Source organism: Magnolia sinica, chromosome 18 (genome assembly GCF_029962835.1).
Source record: "Magnolia sinica isolate HGM2019 chromosome 18, MsV1, whole genome shotgun sequence".
Lineage (NCBI taxonomy): Eukaryota > Viridiplantae > Streptophyta > Magnoliopsida > Magnoliales > Magnoliaceae > Magnolia > Magnolia sinica.
This window is the reverse complement of record NC_080590.1, coordinates 66,938,777-66,948,060: the sequence shown is the minus strand read 5'-3', so window position 1 is coordinate 66,948,060 and position 9,284 is coordinate 66,938,777. Positions and strand designations below refer to the sequence as shown.

Sequence of the window (9,284 nt, the reverse complement as noted above, 5' to 3'; positions counted from 1 at the left end):
CAACCTGTTGCTAATGTGAAGAAGATCCGGATAAAGTGAAAAAAAGAAAGATTAGATTGATCCAAAACTTCCGTGGCATACAAAAAGTTTTTAATGGCTATACATCTTTTTTTTAAAAAAAATTTGTTACGGTCCACCTGAGATTTAGATCTTTTTTTGATTTGGGATCGGGTCTAAAATGAGATGGAAAAACAGATGGACGGCGTGGATATACAAAAAAATACGCCAATGTGGGCCTCACACGGTTTGGGTAACACGCAAAAGTGTTACCTGGGTAACAGCTAATTCGCTCCCGTTACATACGTCAATGTGGGTCCCGCAATCAGGGCCGCACCTAATCCGCTCCCTTCTTTCCAACCACCGAAATGGAAAAATTCATTTGAGGGGTTTTAACCCTATAACTGAGAATGGGGAATTTTTAAGAGGGTTTCTTGCCTGAGAGAGAGAGAGAGAGGGAGGTATGTTCTCTACGTCTTCTTCTTCTTCAATTTTTTTTTTTTTTTTAATCTATTCGTTTTGGCACCCCCGCATTGGCTAGGCGTTGGAAGAAGGAGAAGGTGGAAATGCCGAAGCTATAACTCTCCTCGCATCAGAAATGTTCAAAAACTATAGCCGTTCCCTGAAATCCCTTTACCTGTAATCTGAAACATGCCCCTTTCCCATGTTTAAGATTACAGCAAAATTCTGTAATACGATTACAAATTGCAATCTGTTTACAGGCAAATGCACCATCCAAACGCCTCATGCAACTTACGGATTTTAAAGGCATTTTAATCCTTTGAGTAGCTGTTTCTTTGTTGAAAAATATATTTTCGAAAAAGAAAAAAAAGGTCGTTTTGTTGATGAATTAGGTTTTTGGAATTAGTTTTCTCATTAACTGTGTAACCAATTTGATTCATCCCTTGACTTTTTTTTTTAATATTAAACATCAATTTACAAAAGAACACAGTCGATGATTATTTTTATGAATACAGCCCGGTGGAATGGTGGAACAGGATTCATGTAGCCAACCTCAAATACTTGGGTAAAGCCGGATGATGATGAATACTGTCTAGTTGGTTCTTGTTTCCTGAAATGGGATTCTTTTTTCCCTGTCTGTGATGCCTTGGAATTTTGTGGAGCAATTCCACATTTATCTTTCAATTGCTGTTTTTAGCTGTGTTGATGCAGTTTTCTGGTTCACCCTTGTTGAGCCACTGGACCTTCAAAATACCTACACATGAGGAAGACAAAAGAGACCCTGACTATAGCAGGGGGACTCTCTGATGCCTAAGTTAGAACCAGGGAATCTGAGTCCAGTAGATTGGATTTAGGGCGTGTAAACTGTGTGTACCTTTCACCAATGGAGGGGCTCGTATTTATAGCCTTTCGAAGTCGGTTACGTAGAGAGAAATGTCTCTCAATCGTAGGCGTAGCATCCGCATACGCTTCTTAGCCGTTACACGGGATTTTCGGTAGAGATAAGTCTTAAGTGGTCGAGATCTGAAACCGGTAAGTTGAAAGCTGTTGCCGAGCTGAGGCCGTACCGAGGCCGATCTGCCGAGCCGATCTCCGTGGCTGTCTTGGGGGAGGTCGCGATCTCCTTGAATAGGCTACTAATCCACCCGCATCCGATCGTCGAGCACGGAATCCGGGGCCCTTAGTAGAAACTTCGTTGTCTCGTATGACCATTCTCTTCATCTTGTTATACTGGTTGACCTTAGGCCGAGCAGTTCTGTGTATAATTCCTTGTGTGGGCGGTTCTCAGAGTGTCAAAACAAGAGTTCGGTAGGAGCTTGGAAATGGATGGAGCCGCGAACAAACTTAGGAGCTCCTCGGGATCGATCGGCACGAACTCGATTGCTCGTCCTCTTGCCCACACGAGTAGATGTCTGAACCGACCTCATATTTCGGACAGTCCATTTTCACCCCTGACAAGCTGTATTGCTGGGGTGTTAGAGATACAATTTTGGCAAATTGGTAAAAATAAAAAATAAAAAATTGAGCTTTTATTTGTATTATTTATTATTTAACTGTATATTTATTTCAAATTCTTTTCAAGTTTTCTGCTACAGAAACTTTACAGATTTCTCTCAAGGAAGAAACATTGCAAAGTACCAAATGCTGTGTGTTAATCATTTAGAATCTCTCTCTCTCTCTCTCTCTCTCTCTCTCTCTCTCTCTGTTTCTTTTTTTCCCAAACAAAAAGGTTACTGCTCTTTGTTTCTTGGAAAAGCTCATGTGGTTCTGGGTTTTCTATGATGCTGCTAGTGCTTTCATGAGCAAATGACACATGGACAGTCTAATTACTCATCCGGAACCCATTCGGTTAACCCACTAATGAGCCACCATGAAAAACTCATGGTGATTGCAGAATGTATTCCAAACATTACTGTCACTTTTTATAACTATTGGGTTGGTGGTTATGGACATCTGATAAAAATGGTTCCAAAGTGGATTCTATCGAAGGGCCTATTCATATTGATCATTGGACTTTCTGTTCGAGACTGTCCATTTTGTATGGAATTGTTTAGAGGAGAAGTGCTCTGATCGTTGTAATTCTTTCACTGTCACCCATGAATATTGGATCGAACCCAATGCATAGACCAGATCAATGATTTCACCATCCACGTGTCTAAAAACATGATTTGTCTGTCTGGTTGCCCTTACTTGTTTTGGGGCTGGGTTTCTGGGGGGGTTGTATTTTCTTTTCCTTTTTAATTTTTTTAATTTTTTAATTTTTTAATTTTTTACACACGCACACACACCCCACACACTCACGCTAGTGGAATTTCACCACCTATGGGTACTCGATCCCTTGACTGGGAGTTGAAACTCCTGAGAGTCTACCACCCGAGCAAGAGTAAGGACCCATATTTTCTTTTCCTTTTCCATCTTTTGTTCTTCTTCTTCTTCTTCTTCTTTTTGGCCTTTGGCCCTAATAATACTGCATCATCTTTCAGGAAAAAAATAGGTGTGCACCAATTCTTCATGTGCCTGGAGACTACCAAAATCGGCCCCCTTTTTTCTTTTTTGACAATTAAGCATAAGCAAGTTGTTGTTTTGTTGTTCTTCCTTGATTTAGGTTGTTTTTTGTTTGCTTCGCCTTTTAAATTTGAGTTATTCTTCAAAAAAAAAGAAGAAAGTGAAGCAAATAAGATTTTCAAAAATGCACAACTAAGAAATGGAGCTACCTTTTTCTGTATTGCATCATGTCATTCATATGTCATTTCTTCATTTTCTTCTTCATCTTTAGAATGGTAACAATTAGTTTATTGAGGAAGAAAAAAAAAATACTTCTAATGATGATTAGTGATTATCTGGAGAATACATGACTCCAACCCAACTAATGTACAAATGGATCCCTGCTATGATCTCCCTTCCCTAGCTCTCAAGAGTCTGCCCTACTCCTGGCCTGCAAGGCTGCACTAGAACAGCCTCTCTTGATTTGGACGTATCACAAGACGCTCTATTGTTCCTTTTCTTCCAGATAGGCAATATGGTTGCCAACATAAAGAGGTGCCGAGCTGAATTCCTTATCTTACCCAACCAGATCCATGCCATGCCATAGAGAATATATGCGCCGGAGAGGCATTCCCAAGCAACAGCCACTGATCTGAAAAGATTCTTTCCACACAGCTTTTGCGAGCTCACAGTGTAGGGAGAAGTGGTTCCTTAATGACATGACAAAGTATCATTTCAATCCTTGGATGCATCTCTTCTAAAACTAGGTAATTTAGGAGAGGAATTGGGTCTTGTAGCTTTGCCTCACAGCGTCAGGCATCTTCAGCATTTTCACAAATAAGAAGATAGGTTGTAGCTTGATGATGTTTCAAGGAAGATCTGAAAAAGAAATTCCTTGAAGCAACCTGTTGAGCCAGAAAGGGCACATCATTTGCACAATTAATATAAGTTGTAGCGTGATTTTGTAACAAGGTAAATATATTGTATGGGTGCATCTCTGCTAAGGTGAAAAATGGTTACTTCCAATAGCATTGGTTGTAAGCCTCAGTTGCTTTTGCATTTGAGACGTCACTTGGAAATGATTATTGATAAGACCAACTGTATTTTATGATTTGGCTTCCTTGATAATCCTTAATTAGAAGTGAAGAGAGACAAGTTTTTATTCTTCAAGTCTGACTGACTTATGGCTTCGGCTAGTCATATCCTGAGGTCAATGTATGTTGAGTTTTGAGGATAGACCCTTTGGGAAGATGCATTGTCCTTGATTTATTAGTACTTGTCATTTGTTAATGGTCCCAAGGTGACGTTTGATCAGATTTTAATTGGTATGGTTCATTGGGTAATTATTGTAATTTTCCTTTCTCTTCCCTTGGATTCCACATATCCAAACATGCCCTAATCAGAAGTGAAGAGCACCGTGTTTGGTGAGAAGTTTTTCTTGCATATGAGATGTCAAGAAGGCCATGTGTGAACTTTGTATGTGGTTTATTGGCAAGTTTGTTTTTACCAGTCCATTCTTTTTGCTCTAATTTGTCTTAGAGGTATTTTGCAAAGTTGAGGTTTCCTATGCCGACACATGCACCCCTCTTTGTATGCCCTTGTACTCGCCATAAACATGCGGGACATCTGTACAAAATTCATAGATGGTCCTCCTCATGAGTGGACCATCTTTTGGTGAGTTCAACTTCAAAGCAGGTTTGCTCTAATTTGTCTTAGAGGTATTTTGCAAAGTTGAGGTTTCCTATGGTGACACATGCACCCCTCTTTGTATGCCCGTGTACTCGCCATAAACATGCGGGACATCTGAGTCTGACTGGTGCATAACTTTCCCCTGCTTTGAAGCTGAACTCACCAAAAGATGATCCACTCATGAGGAGGACCATCTGTGAACTTTGAACATGGACAATTGGTGAGTTTGTTTAAATAGTCTATTCTTTTTGTATAGAGGTGACCCTCCTGATGTGTGCGTGTCAGCCTTGTTTTTGCATATGTTCATCTTCACATTGGCGGCCACCTTATGCACACTGCTAAGATGTCCCACACAATTGCCAGATTGGCATTTGTGCTGCATGTATAGGCACATTTGAAGAGGGTGTGTAATGCAGGGGCATTTTCACACTGGGCTTGAGTGGGGTTGCACACTCGGGGTGGGCGGCCTGTGTGAGGCGGGCCCCACCCGTGTGAGGTGGGTGACTCGTGTGAGGCGGTACCCATGTGATTTGGGGCCCACAAGGGGGGTTCGGCCGAGGTCCTAACCCATGAGATGTGGGGCCTGGGCTACGAGATAAAGGGATTAATTCGCCATGCTCTATCAATTCGAGCTTTTAGAGCAAGTGGTTAATTGTCCTGCATTAGTGTGTCACATGGAGTTGTCATCTATTCAATCTTTTCGGGAGAGCAAGTATTGGACACTTTGCAAATAGCTGTGGATTTCTGAGTGATATTTTCTTATGTTTGTGTTTTTTCAGGTACTAAGACATGATTTTGAATGGATGCACCATGACCTCAGCAACCATGGCCACAAAAACTGCCTCTTTTAAGCCTGTGATGCCAAAACGGTCATATGCATGCTTTTCTCATGTACCGATTTCAGTTATTTGCCCAAGTGCAAGCATTAGGAGCTTGTGGGGAGTTGGCCAAGAAAAGAAAGCCTGGCCATCAAGAGGTATTTATTTACTCTCGGCCTGCCTTTTTCATGCTCTTTTTTTTTTTTGGTAAATGACAAGGAAAACTGTTTGTTTATTTTTAATTTCCTTTTTCATGCTCTTTTTTGCTTTACCTTTAATGCCAGAACAACTTTTAAAATTGTTTTTAATCTCTATGCTGAAGAGAATGAAATGACTTGGAAATCTGTTTGTTGATTTTTGAGATTATTTGGCCAAGCAGATGAAATATTATTCCATCTAAAAAACCTTCATAAATGCACTCATTGTTTGGAGTCTGATGCTTGGATGCTAGCTGATGGACTTGGCCAAGTTGGTACAAGTCCTATAAGTGCCGGCCTTCCTTGGAAACCTTTGGGGTGGACTGCAGTACAAGGTATTCAACGGTAATGGTGGCCATAATGGCCACCACAATTACCTTCACGATACAGGTCCTAACGGCTGTTATGGCCCTCCGTAATGGCTGTTACAGTCTCTTTTTTATTGAAAGGAAAAACCCAAAAAAGCCTGTATCTGCCTTGTAATGTTGAAAAAAATAAATATGAGAAACCTATATTTGCCATATAACATACCATTACGGGGCTGTTATGACCTTTACACGGGGTGTAACGGGCCATTAACAGTGGTTACAGATCATTTTTTCCATTACAATTGCCATGACCGTTATGACCCCATAACGTGTAATGGTTGCCACTGTTACCTTTACGTAATGGCCTTTACAGCACACCATGCTGCAGTGTTATATTCACAATTACCAAGTTATCATTTATCAAGTACATTTTCTCTATTTGCACATGGCACACTGGTACGAGCTCTGGACCATTCATCTCTTGGTCTCTACAGTGGATGGGTGATACCCCAAAGATGAGGTGGGCCGGATGCTCCTACGCTGACTGACTGGATGACTTTCACTCACTGAATGTTGAGTGTTAGTTGGACTTTACCAGTGGGGCCTGTAAACCCATTTAACATTATCCAGTTGGCGACTGGCATCATCTTACTTACGTGATCATTGGGATATTATGCCTGTCCAAGGTGGGCAGCATGTGAGCAGTCCAGATCTCATTTACATTTTGTGTGGACAGGGAAATGAGTGCTTGGTAACTCACTTCACATAGATACAAGTGGCCACAACATAATTTTTTTCGCCAGCCCTTTGTACATTTGTTGATCAGGGGGATGAAATTTTTTAGATTTCTGATAGTTTGTTATCTTTTCATCTGGTTTCTCTTTTTCAAATGACAGGAGGGAAGGAACTTTATCTTTCAGCCAGATCTGCCCCGTTGCTAAGTGGGGACCACGGCAGCCTTGAACATGCAATTCCATTACTACCCAGACGCCATACAGTGGGGTCCAGGGCGCCAATATGTCCTCGAGCATCCAAGGATGTCCCTTACAGCTTCCGCTTCCCACCAATGATGAAGAAGCCAAGGTGGTGGTGGAGGGCCTTAGCTTGCCTCCCCTATCTCATGCCTCTCCACGAGACATGGATGTATGCAGAGACGGCATACCACCTCCACCCCTTTTTGGAAGACTTTGAATTCCTCACATATCCTTTCCTCGGAGCGATTGGACGGTTACCGAGCTGGTTCCTCATGGCCTACTTCTTTGCAGCCTATCTAGGGGTTGTAAGGAAGAAGGAGTGGCCCCACTTCTTCCGCTTCCATGTTGTGATGGGCATGCTCCTTGAGATCGCCCTCCAGGTGATAGGGACAGTCAGCCGATGGATGCCGATTGCTGTCTACTGGGGGAAGATTGGGATGCATTTCTGGACAGCGGTTGCATTTGCATATCTCTTCACGGTGCTTGAGTGCATGAGATGTGCACTTGGGGGCATGTATGCTGACATCCCATTTGTGTGCGACGCCGCCTATATTCAGATTCCATATGATTAAGGGGAGTTCAGGGTAAGATAGCTCTTGTTTGTTGGGACAGTTTTGAGGAGACTATCCATGTTTTTAAGCCTTTGAGAATGCTCTCATACACACACAATGCTACCATGCATGTAGCATTCTCACATAAATTTTACTTCTTCTGTTCTAGTTGTAGTTCGAAAACCCGAAAACTCAGACTCAACTCGATGTTTAAGTCATCACTTGTCTCAACTTGATATATTAGTAATTATATATATATATATATATATATATATATATATATATATATATATATATATATATATATATATATATATATATATATATATATATATATATATATTTCTGGTAGTTACTTTGCTTTCTTTCAATTTTACAAAATGCTGATTGACCAGGCGAGTAACTTGGTTGGGTCATGTTGGGTCGACCTAGTTTATGAAATGATTCAATAAGTCTTGTTGAGATTTGACCTGAGTTCCTCTCATCAGCGAGTTTCCTAGGCTTAATTCAAAGTCTCACTGAGTGGACTCGGTCAAGTTTCAAGATGAGTCACCGAGTTCTGGAACAATGGTTCAAGTACGGCATTTTGAGGTTTGTTTGGACTTCCGAATCTGAATTTGGGAGGAAAAAGTATTGCCTACTTTCCAATCTCGTTGTTGATTTGAGGAACTTTTAGACGTTGAAAAATTAATCTAGATTGTTCATTAGGTCCAGAGTGCATTTCATGTACTACCATCCCTGCAATTAGCACACTGATCTGACAATCTCAATCACATGATATGGTCAAGATCATTTACACAAAAATAGGTTGGGCCCAGCAATTTGATCAATCGAGTTTCTAGGGAACATCATGGATTTTCCCTGGTCTAAAGAACTACTTTTGCTAGGCAATCCTAACCATCCCATCCACGTCTCTGAAAAGGGATGGCTACAAAAATAGGGCGAAATCAAGGATGGATTGAAATATCCCATCGGTTTGATTATTTTTTTTCATCGCTGCCCATGAAATTTGTTCTTGATTTGGTGGACACTTAAAATCGCTAAACTACTATCCACGTGACCCGATGTAATGCCGCTAGTAATAGAGAGAGAGAGAGAGAGAGAGTCCTGCTCCGTGGCCCAGTAGTAGACAGACTGTGTCTCAGGTTAGTAGACAGACTGTGTCTCAAACCTGAGATCATTGGATCGAGTGCCCAAGTGATGTGCGGGTGTGCAAGTAAAGAAAAAGAAAGAGGCACCAACCTTTTCATCAAACGCGTAACCTCATGTTAATCTCAGGTGCCAAAAGTCAGCCTGATCTCTTCATAGGGATCCACCTGAATTTTAAAAACAGCCTGATGTTCATCCTAACCCTTCATCCAGACCAGATGAAGGGGTCTAAATGGCATCGATTTCAAATATACAATATGGTGGACCTCCATTCAAATCATGGCTGGAGTCCATTGTACAGTTGTAAAAGAGGGTGAGTCTACAGTTCTAAAAGAGGTTGAGACAGAGGGACTCAACCATAGATTGCCGGATCCTCTAAAAATCCAGGGGACTGGAAGATTAGGGCTGTTTCATAGAGCGTGGAGCCATAATTGTTGGGGGAAAATATAACAAGTCCCTAAGTCGGCTTAAGCGTAGGACCGATTCTGTTGATATGGCTCAGACTCGTCAGACATCGAGTCTAACTACAGCCCATACCCAAATCACTGGATGGAGACACATCGAGTCTAACTACAGCCCATACCCAAATCGCTGGATGGAGAGACATAGCCTGGTCTTACTAGGTGCCGAGCTTGACCGTGGCCTACATGCCCTG

The 9,284-nt window shown here is 41.6% G+C and overlaps 1 protein-coding gene across 4 annotated transcripts; it reads left to right on the top strand.

Moving 5' to 3' along the window:
* The first annotated feature begins 321 nt into the window (after positions 1 to 321).
* Positions 322 to 7,698, top strand: LOC131232677 (protein TIC 20-I, chloroplastic-like). 4 transcript variants are annotated; one of them, XM_058229078.1, is made up of 3 exons: positions 322 to 462; positions 5,412 to 5,608; positions 6,852 to 7,698. In XM_058229078.1, exons 2-3 carry the CDS (start codon positions 5,422 to 5,424, stop codon positions 7,499 to 7,501), a joined length of 837 nt encoding a protein of 278 aa, XP_058085061.1. In that variant the 5' UTR covers positions 322 to 462; positions 5,412 to 5,421; the 3' UTR covers positions 7,502 to 7,698. The 4 variants fall into 4 exon arrangements, with proteins under 4 accessions (XP_058085061.1, XP_058085062.1, XP_058085064.1 ...); XM_058229079.1 differs by having other exon boundaries at positions 328 to 458; XM_058229081.1 differs by having other exon boundaries at positions 340 to 462; positions 5,420 to 5,608.
* The last annotated feature ends 1,586 nt before the right edge of the window (positions 7,699 to 9,284 follow it).

What these genes read in the sequence shown, in the direction of transcription:
- LOC131232677 (XM_058229078.1), top strand. Translation starts at nt 5,422, where the DNA reads ATGATTTTGAATGGATGCACCATGACCTCAGCAACCATGGCCACAAAA. An exon ending in GAAAGCCTGGCCATCAAGAG is followed by an intron (nt 5,609 to 6,851) that starts GTATTTATTTAC and finishes TTCAAATGACAG; the next exon opens with GAGGGAAGGAACTTTATCTT.